Source organism: Bos javanicus, chromosome 1 (assembly GCF_032452875.1).
Source record: "Bos javanicus breed banteng chromosome 1, ARS-OSU_banteng_1.0, whole genome shotgun sequence".
NCBI classification, from domain to species: domain Eukaryota; kingdom Metazoa; phylum Chordata; class Mammalia; order Artiodactyla; family Bovidae; genus Bos; species Bos javanicus.
Window position 1 is genome coordinate 138,659,462 of NC_083868.1, and position 21,322 is coordinate 138,680,783.

A 21,322-nucleotide genomic window follows, 5' to 3' on the forward strand; every position below is an offset into this window, starting at 1 on the left:
CATTCCCATTCCTCTTTCTGAATCTCTTGCGAACTTAGATACCACAGATCCCTGTGACCAACAACTTCCACCTGGTACCACGGTGTTCAACATGGGTAGTAACTCCTGAGCTGGCTCCTCAGAACACCAGTGCTAGTCAGAGGGGCTGGGGAAGGGAGTTCAGTGGCTGAACACTCGGTAAAAGCTCTGGAAGGGTCACAGTGTAGCCAGCAGATTTCAGGCTCTGAAGAGTTCCTTAGCAAACTGTCTTAACTCTGTGGAATCCAAGCGTTTTCCAAACTCATTTAATCATGTAACCACTTTTGACACAGAACACCTATCCACATTTTCAGGTACTCTAAAGGCTTAAGGTTAGAGGGCACTGAGCTAGTTCCAAAAATCACAGCTGTAAATGTTTCATGGTATCGAATGCTTGCCTACCCCACAAACTAGACAATTTCACAATATGATTTTCGTTTATAAATGACTTGCCACCAGATTTACACCCTTTCTTACATCACCTCCAAGACACACAGAATGGCAAAGTAATATTGTTGTGACTATCACGTCACAGCCAAGTTATTTCAGAAACAGAAAAAATCATCTTACCATGAGACCTCTGTAAGACGTTTCCAGCAGTGCTTCTCAAACTTTTCCAGCAAAATACCTCTAGTAGCCAAGAAGGGAAAACTTATACTCTGGAACAGAACTGCCAAAAGCAGAACATGCCTGAAATCTCATGCTTTAAAAATTCATGTAAGAAACCGACGTGTTTGTGAAAAGATAAATGTTCAGGCTTACTCACTGCAGCAGTGTTTTTAATACCAAAAGACTAAGAACAACCCAAATGTATAGCAACAGGAAAGTAGCTAAATTATACTACAGTCATACAGTGGAATATAATAACTATATAGTTGTTAAAGAATGGAAACATTCTCTATATGTTGTGCTTGTTGTTTAGTCAAGTTGTGTTCAACTTTTCACGACCCCACGGACTGCAGCACACCAGGTTCTCTGTCCCTCACCATCTCCTGCAGTTTGCCCAAGTTCATGTCCATGGAATCAGTGATTCCATCCATTCTCTATATAGTGACATGCAAAGCTCTCCCAGATATCTTGGCATATGAAAAAAAAGCATGAAACAATAGTGTATAATATACTAGTTTTTATCAGAAGGGGACAAAAATAAGAATCTGTATTCCAGATATGCCTATATATGCACAAAGCATCTCTGGAAGGATCCACAGGAAACAAACCCATTATATCTTGGGGAAGAGAACGGGAACTCAGAAAAAGGGGAACGAGGATGAGAGGAGACTTTTCACAGCACAGCTTTTTATATTTTTTGAGCCATATAAATGTATAATCTATTAAAATTATATTAAAATTTCAAAATTATGCAAATTTTTATTCTACTCCATGACATAGTCATATTTGCTCTAATTTTTTTTTAATTACACATATATTTTCACAACTGTAAAATGAAATCCATATTTAAAGTCCTGCTTCATGGGTCATCTGGGACATCATATGTGTGGTTCAGTGTGAAAAGTATGGGTTCTGGCCATTTAAATCTTGCTTAAATATTTAGCCTTCATTTCATTTGGAGAACCAACATCAGCACACAAAAAATCTGAGAATGCTACTAAAAAATGCTTTCTCAACAGTTTGGGATTTTTATCTACAGGCTGGGGTTTCTAATTGGGGAAAGATTAACCCCAGCATCTTAGAGCTCTTATGCCCAAAATCAATACCAATCTATCTTTGGTAATTAAAAAAGAGCCACCACACTGAGATGGCTCCCAGAGTGCAAAGCTCACAGACTTCTGCCCATTCGTCAACGCTAGTGAATCCAGCGGCAGCCAAACCCCAAAACCAAACCTCTGCTTCACGGCGCAAGTAACTGAACTTCAAACTCTTCAGCTATTTTCTACACGTATTTAAAGGATTGGTGATTATTTTTTAAATTAATCAGTCTGGTTTAAGTCAATTTCCTATTCCCTTAATGGAAAAAAATAATTAGGCTTCTTTTGGTTATACTTCCACACTTTTATTAGAATGCTTTTCATATATTATATGTGAAAAAATATAGCATTTCTTTTTTATATGAAAGATATGGGCTAAAAATAAAATACAACTCAGATATAACTGATGGAACAAGCAAATGCAGCATGACTAATGTCAATAAAAGGTACAATACGTATCTAGTGCATTTTGTCCCAGAAAAGATATTCTAAGGACAAGTTTTGCATCGTTGTTTGCCTCCCAGGAGTAGTTTAATAAACCAACAGTGCTATAAATGTCTCCCAAATTCTCCCAAACTGAAATTTTATTTCTAGGTGTAAATAAGGCCAGAGTTAAAAGGACAAACAGCGTGCAGAGATGAAGCACTGGAGCATGACCAGCAGGGAGTCATCTGCTGCTGCTTTCATCCTCGCTGCTTCCATTTCAGAAGGCTGTTCTCTCTGGGATCCCTTCAGACAAACAAACAGAGAGTGGGGACCACGAGGACTTAAAACTCTACTGCAATCTCCTGACGATCTGTTGGATATTCATGAGGGGCAGAATGACTCCACCTTTAGATTTTATATCAGCTGTAATAATGAGTTATGAATAATTGATCTCTAGGTAGTAAATTATTCAGGCAAGCACACAGTTTCCAAGGAATCCTGGAGAGAGTCTAGCTAATGGCATGAGATGAGTCAGAGGCAGCTGCCGAAGGGACACCCCACATCACCCCACGCAGCGGTGGCAGGGGAGTCAGGGATCCCAGCAGGTGCTTTTCAATGAGGGGGCCATATTAACGCCTTTTGAATTAGTATAAAGTGGAAGTTCCCCACAGGGCACTCCAGTGTCTCTCCAAAATATGAAACACTGAGCCCTGACCACTTCATCCATCAGACCAGGATATTTGTTATCAGCTGAGTACAACCTCTGCTGCTGAAACTAGCGCTGAACTGAAAAACTATGAAATCAAGAATGTACGTGTGTGAATACACACACACACAGACATCCTTGTGTTTATGTGTATGCATATATGCACACACAGTGTATGTATACATACATATTCACAGTTTGTGTGTTTGTATACATATATACAAAGACACACACACACCAAGTTTTGTCATTGTGCAGAGAGCAAAATAATGCTAAAATAAGCTTTATCTGGAGGAAATTATCTACTGCTCTTGGTTTTCAAGACCTGTTGAATACACCTTACCCCTTCTGAGTTCAAAATTCAACCTTTTTAAAGAGAGTAAGGCTTACTTCAGGTATGTGTCGAGTCCCATCCATATCAAACACCCATTCTTAAGCAATGTTAAACTGCCTTGCACATAACATGTCATTGAACCTTCTTATAATTTTCATTTCTAAAACAATTCTGAAAATAATGGAAATTATTCATAGTTAAAGCTCAATAATCACTGTACTGAAATATCTTTCAAAGAGCACATGAAATAAAAGCAGCTGATCAACAAATAGCAAATCCGTTACTGTAAAAACTGCATTGTCTGATCTTGCCTCCAAACCCACAATATCTGTACTTGTGTGAGGCCCATAAGAAGGAAGATGAAGGAGAGAGGAAATGAAGGGCTGCCAGGCTACAACTTTCCTCAAATCTCTCCTGAGGGAAGGCAGGTATAGCTACGTGATTAGGTTTCTAGAGGTTTCTCCAAACTCAAACTAAAAGGGAAGTGGAAATATCATTCAAACTTAAACGCTGAGTGCCAACCACATGTAGGAATTTGAGGAAACTGACACCCAGACACATTCTAATCAAAGCTTCAATATTCCAAATTTTCTATTAGAAATTTGGAAACTTAGAACATATGTATTTAACCTTCCTTCCTCACTTGCTCAATAAAGGTCCTGAAAAACAAAGCCTTTAATTTTTCTCTGATCTAAAAACAAGATTGATTGGTCTGAACTCAAAGATTAAGAAAGCAACATTAAGCTTAAGCTATCAAATTTTACAGTGATCATCACTAGCAACTGCAGAATCAACAAGCTTAACAACCTCAGAGATTCCATGTACCGTGGTCCAGGGTTTGCATTTTTTTTTAATTTATTTATTTTAATTGGAGGCTAATTATTTTACAGTATTGTAGTGGTTTTTGCCATACATTGACATGAATCAGCCATGGGTATACATATGTCCCCCATTCTGAACCACCCTCCCAACTCCCTTCCCATCCTATCCCTCAGGGTTGTCCCAGTGCACCAGCCCTGATCACTCTGTCTCATGCATCAAACCTGGACTGGCGATCTATTTCACATATATGTTTCAATGCTATTCTCTCAAATCATCCCACCCTCGCCTTCTCCCAGAGTCCAAAAGTCTGTTCTTTATATCTGAGTCTCTTTTGCTGTCTCACATATAGGGTTATCGTTCTCATCTTTCTAAATTCCATATATATGTGTTAATATACTGTATTAGTGTTTTTCTTTCTGACTTACTTCACTGTGTATAATAGGCTCCAGTTTCATTCACCTCATTAGAACTGACTCAAATGTGTTCTTTGTAATAGCTGAGAAATATTCCATTGTGTATATGTACCACAGCTTTCTTTTCCATTCATCTACCAATGGACATCTAGGTTGTTTCCATGTCCTGGCTATTATAAACAGTGCTGTGATGAACATTGGGGTACACGTGTCTCTTTCAACTCTGGTTTCCTTGGTGTGTATGCCCAACATTGGGATTGCTGGGTCATATGGCAGTTCTATTTCCAGTTTTTTAAGGAGTCTTCACATTGTTCTCCATAGTGGCTGTAATTTTGCATTCCTACCAACAGTGTAAGAGGGTTCCCTTTTCTCCACACCCTCTCCAGCATTTATTGTTTGTAGACTTTTTGATAGCAGACATTCTGACCGGCATGAGATGGTACCTCATTGTGCTTTTGATTTGCATTTCTCTGATAATGAGTGATGTTGAGCATCTTTTCATGTGTTTGTTAGCCATTTATATATCTTCTTTGGAGAAATGTCTGTTTAGTTCTTTGACCCATTTTTTTGATTGGGTCATTTATTTTTCTGGTATTGAGCTGCATGAGCTGCTTGTATATTTTTGAGACTAATTCTTTGTCAGTTGCTTTGTTTGCTATTATTTTCTCCCATTCTGAAAGCTGTCTTTTCAGAAGGTTTGTATTTTCTAAACACATCTGTGTTTTGTGCTTAGTCGCTCAGTCGTGTCTGACTCTTTGTGACCCAATGGACTGTAGCCCGCCAGGCTCCTCTGTCCATGGGGATTCTCCAGGCAAGAATACTGGAGTTGGTTTCCATGCCCTCCTCCAGGGGGTCTTCCAAACCCAGGGATCAAACCCAGGTCTCCCTCATTGCAGGCAGATTATTTACCATCTGAGCCATCAGGGAAGTCCAAGAATACTGGAGTGGGGTAGCCCATCCCTTCCCCAGGGTGTCTTCCTGACCCAGGAATAGAAGCGGGGTCTCCTGCATTGTAGGTGAGTTCTTTACCAGCTGAGTTATCAGGGAAGCCCTATACACACTTATTAAGGTATAATTGGCATGTGATACACTGCACATATTTAAGGTATATAATTTGATAAATTTTGACATCTGGATACGCCCACAAAACCATCTCCACAATCATGACAACAAGGATGCCCTCCAGCTCCAAAAGTTTCCTCATACTCAAGGTTTGCTTTTTAAATAACTAAAACTTTGGGTAGATTTTTCACATGATTACTAAATAATAGCGATGCTGTCCTAATTAGTATGTTCTACATGTCAAAGGTTTCATAATTGTTCATTCATACTTACAATTATCAGGTAAAGGGGGCTATGAGAGCAGCTGAGAAATAAAAAGTGATTTTATCCCTGTTAAGACTATGGAACATAAACTCAATTTCATAGTATTTTAAAGCAATGAGTCACATAATATTAACGGCATATTTTTAAAACTACATGAAATTATTTATATAATGCACAATTAATACAGTACATAATCTACTTTTAGAAATCTTTGGTGTTAACTATATCTATTTCCCATGTAAATATAAACTTACAAATCATTGGTTCTAAAAGTAAAGCTTAGGAATAAGTGACCAAGAAGCTAATAGGAATATACAGGTTGTTGTTTTTCTCCCTTGTTGACTTTCAAGTCATACAGGTCAATCTAAGTTTACTATTTAGACATGAATGTCATGGCAACCAAACTTTTCCCCGGGAAAATCTGCTCAGGAGTAATAAAGTAAGCCAAAACTAATTTTAACCTGAGAGCTTCCTGCTTTCTCATTTCTTTGACAATTAAGTTATAAATGAATCTCATTTTCCAAGTTATTTAAAGGTGCACAGTATCACAACTCAAATTTTCAGGTCAAAATATTATAGAGGTGGGTACTGGCCAAAACTGCCCATACCTACTTCCAGGTCAATGCACGTGTCAAAAAAGGAAGCAGATCAGTTCAGAAGGGAAAGGCCTGGGAAAACAAGATACCCTCTCAGATGATCCTCAGGAGCAAGCGACAGTACAGGAACCTGCCAGCTGTGCCAGGCCCAGTGCTAGCTGGCTTGTTCCAACAAACGCTGCTGGAGCAAAGGTTCTCTCAAGAAGGAAGGCTGCTTGAATAGAATCAAGAACAAGAAGGGCTAGTTACAGTTTGTTCTGGCATCAGGAAACTATAAAGTTAGCGTGAAGAATATTGTGACGTCAACCATTAAAAACCTTGGATTTGAAATCTATCAAAACTCATCTCAGTCTTTGCTGTAACACATCTTGCAGAAAAAAAAAAAATTCCTTTATTTGTTATGGGATTAAAAACTTGAACTGTCCTACACCTATAAAGTTTTTTCTTGTATATTGTACATTTATTCTCAAAGCATTTTGTTGTATTTACTGAACGCTAAGCGCTAAGTTGCTTTAGTCGCATCCAACTCTTTGCGAACCTATGGACTGTGGCCCACCAGGCTCCTCTGTCCAAGGAATTCTCCAGGCAAGAATACTGGAGTGGATTGCCATTTCCATCTCCAGTTTATTGAATAAATTAGACAAAAATCACATTTAAAATAATAGGCTTACACACTCTTGTGTTTTTAAAACTTGAAGTAGTCAGCAATGACAATGTTAAAGGGACCAGCATATTCAAATACATTAAAAATATTATTTATTAAAATAGCTTAGATATCCCTACCCCCATCTCATACATTTATAAAGAATAATATTCCCTATTTCCTGGGGGTATTACTCAGTGTTAGCAAAACCATTAGCCTCTCTACTCACAAATCCACCAAAGCAATACACTGGAACAACAGAGTGGTATAAGGAAAGAATTTAAATAGTCTGAAAACGTAATAAATATACTAAAGTAATTTATCTATACTCTTCTCCTGTCAATATATTTTAAATAAATCACTTTTGTTTTCTTTCAAACAACAGTAATGTAAGAAAAAAAGGATTTTAAAAAAAGGCTTTTTGTGTGTTGTTGTCTTCCTTCTGAATGCTTCTTGGTGGTTCAGTCTTCAAGGCAGGCTTGTTTGGCTCCTGAAGTGGAGGGTTTCCTTGCACCCTACTCATCCTAAGGTATTGTATTTATTAGTCATCCCTCATTCCTAAGTATTACATCCGAGATAAAAAGCTCATGGTTTCTTTCCTGCTAATACATGCAGCCTCAGGAAGATGTGAATCACTTACCCCAGAACGTCAACTTCATTACCACAATTGGAGCAAACCAGTGTGCACCCACTCTCTCTCCTCCCTTTTCCCTTCCAGCTCCCAAACCCTAATTATGTAAGATGGCCAGAATCTCACAGGACCTGAACTGCAGACCAAGTGGCAAAGCTCAAAGTGAAGTCTAAGTTCAAACTTACCCTGTCCAGATTTACCTAGGAGGAGCCTATACACAATATGTTCCAGAACATGAACTACTTTAAAAGAGATTTTAAGATGCACTCATATTATAATCTCTATTAAAAGACTGAAGATTTTAAGGGGAAAAGACCTGATCACTATAATAAAAAAACAGAAGAAAACTATATTTTCTGGCATGGCAAAATGGAAAGAAATCATTAGTTTCCTCCAAATTGCTTTTATAACTCTCCACTGCATAAACCATTGAATCCTATTAAATTAGCTCACTCAACAATCCAATTCCATCATCACAGATACCTGCTGGGGAGAACTCCTGATCATAATATAGAAATAATAGCTTAATAAGAGTACAGAGAACAGGCTCAAAGCAAGACTCATTAAATTTACTGATGTCTTATTTAGAATGACTCAAAACTGAAAGTAAAGATATGTCCAAATAATTAAGTAAATCAGACAGAAAATCCATAATAGGTACAATATATAAACAGTAGCTTTGCTGAAGGCTATCTGCTATTAAATAGCAGAAATTAATGTCATTCTGAGTCACTGAAAGCTGTTTCAAATATTATAAAATCTATACATTCTGATAAAGAACTATTACTCATTTTTAATTATTTTTGACACTAGCAGGTTACTAAAATCAATTTATTAATTTTCTAAGAGGAAATAATGTCCTTTTCCATAAACAGTGAAAACATACACACAGAAAGGGAGGCTTTTTAGTTCATTCCTTATAATAAGAAAACTGATTTCTCCATGTCTCAGTGTGTTGGAAACAAACTTGAAAATGGATGAAGTCCTTTTTTTCTAATTACACTGAGCATCTCAGCAAAAGTGGCTATAATCCACTGAAAGTGAAAGTGAAAGTCACTCAGTCATGTCCGACTCTTTGCAACCCCATGGACCATATAATCCATGGAATTCTCCAGGCCAGAATACTGGAGTGGGTAGCCCTTCCCTTCTCCAGGGGATCTTCCCAACCCAGGGATCAAACCCAGGTCTCCTGCATTGCAGGTGGATTCTTTACCAGCTGAACCACAAGGGAAGCCCAAGAATACTGGAGTGGGTAGCCTATCCCTTCTCCAGTGGATCTTCCTGACCCAGGAATCGAACCCGGGTCTCCTGCATTGCAGGTGGATTCTTTACCAACTGAATTGGCTCAAATATTCTTCAACTGAAGCACAGAATGCCCATCACTTCTCCGTGACTGAAACTTGGTTATTCATTAGTGTTCCAGACTTATACCACTGACAGAAAGGATACACCGAAATAGTCATTATATAATATCACTAAGGATACAAAAAGGCACAACAGTTTTTCACTTCCACTTCAAAGAATACCAGAATCTGGTCACCACATTTGTTGAATGAATATCAAGTTTCTTTATTATGAAGATTTTTTCAAGCTTTCACATGGTATAAAATTCCAAATGTACAAAAATGGTTCAGTGGAAAATAAGTCTCCTTCACTCCTTGTCCTCAATCTTTGAGGCAACTACCATGACCAATGCCATGTTTCCTTGAAGACTGAATAAATGCCTGTCAGTGGATACAGTAAACACCAGAAGTTGGTTGGCAGGATTACAGATCATTTTCCTGCTTTATGCACACACGTATTTTTGTAGAATGTATGCATGTTACCTTCAATACTGGAAAAGAAGGTAGCCAAGGGTTAACTGTAAGTACGTGCCTCTGGAGTGTTCAGGAGACATACACTGGCTCTGAGGGTTCCCAGGAAAAGAGTCAATGGGAACAATGTTCCCTATTATGAAGAAGAGACCCTTTGTCTGATTAAATCAAATAACTCTCTAATTCTTCTACCTATTTCATTTTAGTTATACTTTCACTTCTGATTAGACATTCAGCTTCTCCAGACTCACCCTAGAAAATAGTGGGGAGGTACATGAAAGGAGGTGCTTATTCATTCTAAGCCTAGGATTAAGAAGCTGCATCATGATTTAGAGTCATCTTATCTGAATTCATTCCTCACCTAGACTGATCATCTCTAGGTGTATTAAGATGACAGCTGAGGAATGGATCTTAATGGGATGACTTTAGCATAGTTCTATTCTTCAAAAGCCCTGACTCCCTTGACCCTACCCCTGTTGGTGGTTACAACATAACACTTTGGAACTGGGCTATAAACCTGAGATATTCTCAGGAGGGACTGGGCTAAGGACAGCCATTTTTTTAGCTTTACAATAAAGGACCTGGACTGTTCTGGGTTTCTTTTTCTTGCCTCTTTATAACTTTTCACCTCCTTTGTTCTCAAGGTCTAAGACCACCGTGCTCTTGCTGTCAATATGATTAGTTCTATCAGCAGCCCCCAGCCTCCATCTCTCCCATATTGTTTCCATGGCTGGGAGGGAAACATGCTTGTTAAGGCTTTTAAAAATCCACTGTAATACAGGCCCCAGAGCTTTCCTCGCTGTGTGGGCTTGGGGACACTTCTCCAAGGATTTGGTGGCCTTTCCTATTTAGGATCCTCATCTCATACTAAACAGACTTGATACTGGGAAAAAATGTCCTGTGGAGAGAAAAGGCATTTCCATGTTAACCATGTTGAGCATATTCAGGCGAAGACCAAAGTATAGGTGCACAGTTATGGAGGGAAATATTTAGATATTTTCATGGATAAAACCAAAGGGGGAGAAAATGAAAGCTCTGAGATAAAGCACAGGAACCAGCAAAATAATGACCTCACGTAGCTAAGAGGAAGCTGGGCAGCGGCCATTCCCACATCTCTAAGAGCAACCTGCCACGCAGAGGCTGAACAACTGCACTGGCCGCTGGTTGTTTCATGTCTCTTCTAGAAAGAAGTTCCTAAGGGCCAAACCTTGTATCCTATTGCTTCAGTTTCCTTCCTGGTTCTTGGTCTAAGCCAAAGATTTATTACATAAATTGTATTACACGCTTGAGTTGACAAACTAAAAGACTAGAGCAGAAAATCAACTCCACATAATAATGTCACTGAATCTTAAATGTGATAAAAGTTTTTTTAAAAACCAGCATTCTATGCTGATAAGATTAATGTTGAAATTCACCAACTGTGGCCCATGATTCCTATTAAATTATACATACTATTCTAAGTATCAAAGTAACTTCCTAGTTTATCAAAACCTTTGGTTTGTATAATAAAAAATTGACAGCTTAACAAAAAACAAATATTATGAGCCAGAATTGGAATAAACTTTAGGAATATGCATTAACTTTATCACCACCTTCACATTATCATTAGACCAGAGTTTCTATAATTTATTATGAAAGAAAATATTCCCAAATATTGTTTTATGAATTTCATGACACAGAGTATAATAAAGTAAAATCCCCTATCTCATCTCATTCACTAACCATTTTAAGCTTAATTTTATTCTACTGTGATAACTAAAAAAGAATGCCAGATATTTCTATGCCCAAAAAAACCTCCCTCTCTCCAAACATTTATTAATCAAGTATAATGCCCATAGTCTTTTAAAAAATCTCATAGTAAATGCAGAAAGTCAATAAAAATGTAAAGGAATGTGATATTTACATTGTAATTCAAATTCACAAATTCATGAATAATGTAGATGGTAGAGTGATGCCCTCAAGAGGCACAGTCATGAATTGCAACTGTCTAAGAAAGTTTTTTAATTAAATCTAAAGTGCATATTTCCTGGACTCAGAGTTCACAGGAACTGTTAACAGTGACCTACAGACCAGATGAAGCTCATGGACTGTCAAATAACTCCTTTACTACGGGTATCAAGGCAGTAGGCTGGCATTTGAAGGTACTATGCATGCATGTGTGCATGCGTGCTGACGCTAAGTCATGTCTGACTCTTTGTGACCCTAGGACTGCAGCCCATCAGGCTCCACCGTCCATGGGATTTTCCAGGCAAGAATACTGGAGGAGTTGCCATTTTCTCCTCCAGGGGATCTTCCCGACCCAGGGATCAAACCTATATCTCCTGCATTGGAGGCAGATTCTTTACTGAGACACCTGTGAACCCAAAGATACCACACCCTCTACTTATCAACTCAAAAAGTTAGGAGTGTATCTGAAAACATGAAGAAAGTCAGATCTACTCTGATCTGTTAAGGGAACAGCATTCATAACAATACAGAAATCTTTTTAGGAGGTATTTTCTACCCATCTCTAAACCAATTTCCTAAGTTTATGACCTAGTATGTAAAGCAGAATAAAAAACATAATCTAACGAAACTGCCTGGAGAATGGGCGGTGCTTGTTAATGTGGTTTGATCACAAACCAAAGGTACAACTGCCAACACTCCCGGGAAAGGATGTAAAAATACGGGCTCAGTCTCCTGCTTCTATGTGTGCATTAAAACAACAATCAATGGTGAGCTGCTGCCCTACACAGCTAAAAGGGCAGCGTTCCGAGGACCAGTTCCTTTCAGACAGCCATAGAGACAGGAAAGAGTAGGTGACAACAGAAGCATTATGATCTCATGAAAGATTCTAGAAGTTTCTAAGATCACACACCTAATATCAAATAGCTTTGCTTGGAGACTTTTCTCTCTTAAAAGTGGAATGCAAGGGCTTCCCTGATGGCCCAGAGGTTAAGAATCCACCTGCCAATGCAGGGGACATGGGTTTGATCCTAGTCCAGGAATACGCCACGTGCTGAGGAGCAACTAAAGCCTGTGTGCCACAACTAGTGAGCCCACACTCTAGAGCCTGCAAGCCGCAACTATTGAGGCCTGCGTGCCTAGAGCCCATGCTCCACAACAAGAGAAGCGACCACAATGAGAGATCAATGCAGTGCAACAAAGAACAGCTTCTGCTCACCGCAACTAGAAAAAGCCTGCTGAGCAACGAAGACCAAAGCCCAGCAACAAGACACAGCCAAAGAGAAAAAGAGAAAGAAAGAAAGAAAGAGGAATGCAAAAGAAAGCTTCTACTTAGAGAGTCCCAGTTGCAGTTGAGCTTCCCTGGTGGCTCAGATGGTAAAGAATCTGCCTGAAATGCAGGAGACCGGGTTTGATCCCTGGGTCAGGAAAATTCCTGGAGAAGGAAATGGCAACCCACTCCAGTATTCTTGCCTGGGAAATCCCAGGACAGAGAAGCCTGGTGGGCTACAGTCTATGGGGTCACAAAGAGCTGGACAGGACTAAGTGACTAACACTTTTGTTTCACTTCCAGTTGCAGTTACCAGGTGGTGTCTAAGAAAACTGAAGCTCGGATTAGGAACCTGTATAATCTTAATCTCAGTTAAGAACAAGACTAGCTTTACTTACTGATCTGTTCACCTTCAAGGCCTGTGGACTTAGCCATGACACTGCACTGCCTTTCTTTGAGCATGCTAACACTCCATGAGCAGCCATATTCACAATCTTTCATAATTTCAGCAGCTCTAAAGTCAAACGTCAAAGATGGGCTCGATAAAGGACAGAAATGGTATGGACCTAACAGAAGCAGAAGATATTAAGAAGAGGTGGTAAGAATACACAGAAGAACTGTGCAAAAAAGATCTTCATGACCAAGATAATCATGATGGTATGATCACTCACCTAGAGCCAGACATTCTGGAATGTGAAGTCAAGTGGGCCTTAGAAAGCATCACTATGAACAAAGCTAGTGGAGGTGATGGAATTCCAGTTGAGCTGTTTCAAATCCTGAAAGATGATGCTGTGAAAGTGCTGCATTCAATATGCCAGCAAATTTGGAAAACTCAGCAGTGGCCACAGGACTGGAAAAGGTCAGTTTTCATTCCAACCCCAAAGAAAAGCAATGCCAAAGAATGCTCAGACTACCGCACAATTGCACTCATCTCACATGCTAGTAAAGTAATGCTCAAAATTCCCCAAGCCAGGCTTCAGCAATACGTGAACTGTGAACTTCCAGATGTTCAAGCTGGTTTTAGAAAAGGCAGAGGAACCAGAGATCAAATTGCCAACATCCACTGGATCATGGAAAAAGCAAGAGAGTTCAGAGAAACATCTATTTCTGCTTTATTGACTATACCAAAGCCTTTGACTGTGTGGATCACAATAAACTGTGGAAAATTCTGAAAGAGATAGGAATACCAGACCACCTGACCTGCCTCTTGAGAAACCTATATGCAGGTCAGGAAGCAACAGTTAGAACTGGACATGGAACAACAGACTGGTTCCAAATAGGAAAAGGAGTACGTCAAGGCTGTATATTGTCACCGTGCTTATTTAACGTCTATGCAGAGTACATCATGAGAAACGCTGGGCTGGAAGAAGCACAAGCTGGAATCAAGATTGCCAGGAGAAATATCAATCACCTCAGATATGCAGATGACACCACCCTTATGGCAGAAAGTGAAGAGGAACTAAAAAGCCTGTTGATGAAAGTGAAAGAGAAGAGTGAAAAAGTTGGCTTAAAGCTCAACATTCAGAAAACGAAGATCATGGCATCTGGTCCCATCATTTCATGGCAAATAGATGGGGAAACAGTGGAAACAGTGTCAGACTTTATTTTTGGGGCTCCAACATCACTGCAGATGGTGATTGCAGCCATGAAATTAAAAGACGCTTACTCCTTGGAAGCAACGTTATGACCAAGCTAGATAGCATATTGAAAAGCAGAGACATGACTTTGCCAACAAAGGTCCGTCTAGCCAAGGCTATGGTTTTTCCAATGGTCATGTATGGATGCGAGAGTTGGACTGTGAAGAAAGCTGAGCACTGAAGAATTGATGCTTTTGAACTGTGGTGTTGGAGAAGACTCTTGAGAGTCCCTTGGACTGCAAGGAGATCCAACCAGTCCATTCTGAAGGAGATCAGCCCTGGGTGTTCTTTGGAAGGAATGATGCTAAAGCTGAAACTCCAGTACTTTGGCCACCTCGTGCAAAGAGTTGACTCATTGGAAAAGACTCTGATGCTGGGAGGGATTGGGGGCAGGAGGAAAGGGGGATGACAGAGAATGAGATGGCTGGATGGCATCACCGACTCGATGGACATGGGTTTGAGTGGACCCTGGGAGTTGGTGATGGACAGGGAGGCCTGGCGTGCTGCAATTCATGGGGTCTCAAAGAGTCGGACACCACTGAGCGACTGAACTGAACTGAACTGAAAGTCAAATGTCTACAAAAGCAGGCAAATAGTGCAAAGTGTAAGAGACAGTAAGAAGGGGCAAGAATGTAGCTAACTGGAGAGGATTCTAGGATCAGCCTAAAGAAGGCCACTGCCTGCAGCTTCAGTCTGCACTGGCTGTACAGGCAGCAGCATTAGCAAATATGATCAAATCTTCTAATTTTTTTCAAGAGAAGATGAAAAGCTCAACTTTAGGAGAGTTGTTAGGATAGCTGTCCATTTTTAAATACTGGCAGCTAATTTAGATTTTAAAAGAAACAACTCTGCAGGCCAAACCAAATGTATACAAAGTGATTATGACCAGTATATAATATGTTGTAGAGATTCTGATGATGAATGATTCCTGTCTGAGAGATTTTGGACTAGACCTTTCCTATTAAATGATTTGTCAGTTATCCTCACTGTCAAATTCATTCTACACATCCAGGCTTTCTTCAGCTCAAGTCATAATTCTTAAGTTCAGGTACTGCCAAGGTCACTAACAAATCACTTCCCACCCAATCGTCCCCAGCCCCCTCTTCTCTCCCAATCTCCTCTCCACTTCCCTACACACTTACACACATACACAGACCCATTATTACCCATTATCTCAAGTTTGAAATGTTCAAGTTTAGTCTTTATACAACTTTTTAGGCCTTCTGTTAACTCTAAAATTCTTCACATTTCTCATTAGTTGAAGAAACTAAAATTGTATACATTCTTTACACTGTGATTTTTTAACTCTTGGGTCAGATTTAGGTCTACTCTTAATGTCTCCATAAAGAGTCAATAATTTTCATAAATGTATCATCCTGTTCTAAATGTCTTGGGTATTTCTCGTATTTAAGGTAATAAATTATTTTTTGGAGTCATAAAGTATGTTCTAAGGACACCAGAAAAGTGCCAGCACTGTTCCCATTCTTCACATAGGAGTTCATCAAAAATTATTAAGTCTAGATACTTACTTTTAAAAATTCTGGACATATAGACCATTTAAAAGGTTGATTTTTTAAAAAATAAAATAGTAGTATCAGTGTAACAATTCCTTTTATAGCTTTTATTGCATATTAAGAAGTAGAAAGAAGTTTATCACACTGATTTTAAACCAATGGGCAAAAGCTGGAAGAATTCAGAGTAGCATCAAAACCTCTAAGATAGATTATGGGATGGAACTTTGTTCTTCTCAAGTTAAGGGCTAATTTCTCAGATCACTCTTCCTTCTCCTTTCTTTTCCTCCTGTGTTTCTGATGTACACGTTTCTTATTTTCAGTTCCAACTAAGTTTTTACTGCAGCAAATTCAAACAACTTTAAGCTAAAAATGAAGATTCATCCTTATTTGTAAGAGATGTACTGTCCAATAGCATTAACAGGTTTTCTCTACCACGAAAGTTTATAGGGTTCAATCAAAATCAAAAGTAAAAAAGTAACATGTGCATCATAAATACAAGATAACTTGAGATGGGAAGCTCTGTTTGGTTTAAATGTCTACTTTGAGGGCTGTATGACTACAGACTTTGAACAACTCCTCCATGGAAAAAAGCCAAAAAAGTCAATGTTATATTTCCTTCACTTGTGGTTCAGCTGGTAAAGAATCCACCTGCAATGCAGGATACCTGGGTTCTATCCCTGGGTGGGAAGACGCCCTGAAGAAGAGAAAGGCTATCCACTCCATATTCTGGCCTGGAGAATTCCATGGACTAGTTTGTGGGGTCGCAAAGAGTTGGACACGACTGAGTGAATTTCACTCACTTTCAGTACCCTCTATTTACCTCAAATGTGAATTACCATCCATTTGCATTTCATAACATTTCTACATTTTCTTCAGGATGGACTGGTTTGATCTCCTTGCTGTGCAAAAGACTTCTCCAGCATCATAGTTGGAAAGCATCAATTCTTCAGTACTCAGCCTTCTAAAAATGCAGTTTTTATAAACAATTTTTATTTTCTTATTCAAATCCCAATCAAGTTAAGCAGAAGCAGACTTTGGTATGCATAAAAATCTTACTTTCATATAATCTACCCCATACCAGACCACCTGACCTGTCTCTTGAAAAATCTGTATGCAGGTCAGAAAGCAACAGTTAGAACTGGACATGGAGCAACAGACTGGTTCCAAATAGGAAAAGGAGTACATCAAGGCTGTGTATTGTCACCCTGCTTATTTAACTTATATGCAGAGTACATCATGAGAAATGTTAGGCTGGATGAAGCACAAGCTGGAATCAAGATTGCCAGGAGAAATATCAATAACCTCAGATATGCAGATGATACCACACTTATGGCTCAAAGTGAAGAAGAACTAAAGAGCCTGTTGATGAAAGTGAAAGAGAAGAGTGAAAAAGTTGGCTTAAAGCTCAACATTCAGAAAACTAAGATCATGGCATCTGGTCCCATCATTTCATGGCAAATAGATGGGGAAACAGTGGAAACAGTGGCTGACTTTATTTTGGGGGGCTCCAAAATAACTGCAGATGGTGACTGCAGCCATGAAATTAAAATACACTTACTCCTTGGAAGGAAAGTTATGACCAACCTAGATACCATGTTAAAAAGCAGAGACGTTACTTTGCCAACAAAGGTCCATCTAGTCATGGCTATGGTTTTCCCAGTAGTCATGTATGGATGTGAGAGCTGGACTATAAAGAAACCAAAGAATTGATGCTCTTGAACTGTGGTGTTGGAGACTCTTGAGAGTCCCTTGAACTGCAAGGAGATCCAACCAGTCCATCCTAAAGGAGATCGGTTCTGAGTGTTCACTGGAAGGACTGATGTTGAAGCTGAAACTCCAATACTTTGGCCACCTGATGCAAAGAACTGACTGCTTGGAAAAGACCCTGATGCCAGGAAAGATTGAAGGCAGGAGGAGAAGGGGACGACCAAAGATGCAATGGCTGGATGGCATCACCGACTCAATGGACATGAGTTTCAGTAAACTCCAGTAGCTGGTGATGGACAGGGAGACCTGGCGTGCTGTGGTCCACGGGGTCGCAAAGAGTTGGACACGACTGAGTGACTGAACTGAACTGAACTGAACCCCATTATATTATACTCACCAGCTGAAATGCCTTTAACAATCTCATCTGAGGACACCATTCAAGCAGCTTTTCTATCTCTTATTAAATTCTTATTTTAATGCAAAGAGCAAAGTAAACAGCACTTCATAAGAGCTGCACACACACAGCAGCCAACTCAAGATTTGCATGAAATATTTTTTACTTACAATTCTTCTCCTTGTTTGGCTTTCTTGTCTGACACCAGAAAGACGGTTCCAAAACTTCCGCTGCCAAGTTTCTGTTGAAGCATGTATCTTCTCGCGATCAAGGACTTTGGACATGTGGAAACAGCTATTGATCCACTCACACACTTAGCAGCCTCTCGGAATTTCAGCATTGCTCCAAACAAGAGAGAACTGTTTGTTTGTTTACTAATGAGACTTAACTCCAAGTCTCATTCAAGTCTCCTAGGAGATGGTCAAATGCATCCAAGTAGTACTGGTCAATGCCTTAAAGAGGAAAGATCCAGAGGTCAGATCTAATAGGTGCTGAACTATTCCTAACAAAAAAATGTAAGTTTCTGATAGTGATACTGATTCCTTGATTAGTGGATTGAATGACCCAATGTTGGTTAACTTTAACTACTTGAGAAAATGTTAAAAGGTAGAGATACTGCAGATTCCAATATAAGGCAGTCTTTCACAAAAACAGAGCCTTCCCTCAGATAGCTAAATTTGGCAAAACTGAGTAACAGTCAAATTTCCCCAGGGTTCTGAGATGTATCTATGTTTTCCAATCAACAATCTGTTTAAGATTTTATACTCCCTGCCTACTTTTCAAAAAACATCCAAATAAAAGAACTTTATAATTCCCTAAAATATACACATCTCCATCAAGTTTTATGTAATTCTTTCCACCTTATGTTTATTTTTTTAACATGGGCCATTTTTAAAGTCTTTATTGAATTTGTTACAATATTACTTCTGTTTATGTTTTCAGTTTGTTGGCACAAGGCATGTGGGATCTTAGCTACTGCAGCAAGGATCAAACCTGCACCCACTGTGTTGGAAGGAGAAGGTTTAACCACTGGACCACCTGGGAAGTCCCTTATGTCTACTTTGACTAACAAATGGTGCTGCTGATGCTGCTGCTGCTAAGTCGCTTCAGTCGTGTCCGACTCTGTGCGACCCCATAGACGGCAGCCCACCAGGCTTCCCTGTCCCTGGGATTCTCCAGGCAAGAACACTGGAGTGGGTTGCCATTTCCTTCTCAAATGCATGAAAGTGAAAAGTGAAAGTGAAGTCGCTCAATCATGTACGACCCTTCGTTACCCCATGGACTGCAGCCTACCAGGCTACTCCGTCCATGGGATTTTCCTGGCAACAGTACTGGAGTGGGTTGCCATTGCATTCTCTGAACAAATGGTGAGTTAGGATTAAACCAGAAATTAGCATGACGCTGGTTTGATTTTTTTTCCTGTAGATTTTAAACCAGGATATTTGCATTTGTTTTTATAGATGTGAAGAGGGATATGGATTTGAAATGAATTTTTTCCCATCCCAAGCAAATTCTGATCCAGTTTCTGAAGTTTTTTTATTATACACACTGTGATAGAATAATCTCCCTGGATTGAAAACAACAAGTTTCACAAATGCAGTTCAAATCTAAAATTGTATTTTTATTAGCTGAATATAAATTTGTTATAGGTAAAGCTGTAATTCCTCAAGAAATTATATATGCATAGCAGAATTATGAAAAGCAGGACTGTTTCATATGAGTATGTGCATGGTAAAATCACTTTTATTTCATCAAAATGGAAAATGTTTTTCTAATAATTACGAAAAATGAGCTTCATTTTAAATTGCTAAGAAAGCATGATTTTAAACTGAATACTGGTCCTTGGAGTCAGATCAATGCCAAAGCTATAAAACAAAAACTGATTGTGCATAATGAGAAAACAAAATATTATCTGTGTAGTTTGAGGTATATGGACAACGGGCTTCATCAGGGTGGTGGCCAATTACAAACATCCTTGGAATCCAACATAAACAAGGAAATGTCTATTTACACCACTTCCTTTCATGAAATAATGTATTAATCAGTTAAGTTTTTCCTAATGCCGGTGAGAACAGCGAAGGATGAAAAGAAGGCAGGAAGCAAAGAAGGAAGAGAGGGAGGGAAGGAGAAGGCAAATCACCTAAGTGGCTAGGTGATCACGACAGTACTAAAAACACAATGGACTGGAACTTCAGAGCTGGGGCCCATACCTGGAAATCCCGATATAACGTGGGATTATCAAGATCACAGAAAATATCAGTGAAATCTACTGATGAAAAAACAACTGGAGAACAGGACTCTCAATGTATCTTTGTTTGCTTCTGATCCCATAAAAGTGATGCTTTCTGGCCAAATGAAGCTGTTAAGAAAAGTGCATGGACTCATAACCTTTTCAACTGAAAAGACCCTTTCAGTAATCCTCCTTATTGGAGAGATGAGATAAAGGTCCCGGCCTAGGGAAGGTCAGAATAGTTCTGAGGAAGTCCAATTTCCCAGGAGCTCTCATTTGTAAATGAGCATTTAAGCCCAGCAGTGTCTCAGCAATACGGCCAGCGCTACAGGACTCCAGACTAAGCTCCCTCCAGCCCAGTCTCTCAGTGACAATCCGCCGCCCCCTCCCCAGTCCCACGTTGGGCCGATGGTTTCATCAGTCTCCTCTTTGCGACTGCACAGCCATCTGAGAACTGATCAGTGTCCCCTTGCCCCCACATTACAGAGGCTATGAAGGAACCTGAGCGCAAGGAGCACACCTTCTTTCTGTGTCCTCGGCGACTGGCACAGAGTAGGTGTTCAGTAAACTCTGTCAGAGCAGCTAAATGCCCAGCAAACCAGCTGCTACCCAAAGTGTGTTTGGTGGGATAAGAGAGATAAGAGTCTAAAAGCTGCACATTGACTTTTGGTGGGTGGAACTGTAAGTTATATCAATCTCGGCTCAGTAACAACAATGGAGAAGCAGCAGATCTGACACCACATTCTTCTAAAGTAGGGATCTAACCTTAAGGGAAACTTTAACCCTAGGGTCAAACGAATAATTCCTTGCCTTAAATTTTTTAAATTTACGTTTTCTCAAAGCAGCTTAACACAAACGGAGGAGGCAGGAGCATCCTCTCAGGGTTGGAGCAGGTCCAGAAGGTCAAGAGCCAATAGAAGCGAGGAGGCGCGGATTCGGAGTCCCGGAGAGGCTGCCCTGAAACCATCACATTCCTGGAACGCCCGCGCGCCCTGAGGAGTCTCCCCGTACCTTTCCGGGTGGAGGGCGAGGGTGCGTCGCGCACTCCCAGGGTCCCTCCAGTAACCCGGAGTCCGGAGGCGCCGCCTCACAACTCGATTGCCAAGCCGGGCGAGCTAGAGACCCAGACTGCGGGGGCCGTTGCCAAGGAGACAGCGCGGGCCGTACCAGGAAGTCGGGCGCGGCTGCTGG

At 39.9% G+C, this 21,322-nt stretch overlaps 1 protein-coding gene across 11 annotated transcripts in view; it reads right to left on the bottom strand.

Annotated features, from left to right (window-relative positions):
• NEK11 (NIMA related kinase 11) overlaps positions 1-21,316 on the bottom strand; it is a 278,190-nt gene extending 256,874 nt beyond the window's left edge. For 3 of the 11 annotated variants that reach the window (XM_061421669.1, XM_061421659.1, XM_061421678.1), the window contains exons 1-2: positions 21,143-21,310; positions 18,072-18,353 (exon numbers count right to left, since the gene is read on the bottom strand). In XM_061421669.1, the coding sequence (XP_061277653.1) occupies positions 18,072-18,241 (170 nt within the window). In that variant the 5' untranslated portion in view covers positions 18,242-18,353; positions 21,143-21,310. Of the gene's footprint in view, positions 1-18,071; positions 18,354-20,111; positions 20,261-21,142 lie in introns of all 11 variants that reach the window. The other 8 variants (XM_061421731.1, XM_061421705.1, XM_061421696.1 and 5 more) reach the window with 6 other exon arrangements.
• Positions 21,317-21,322: the final 6 nt, after the last annotated feature.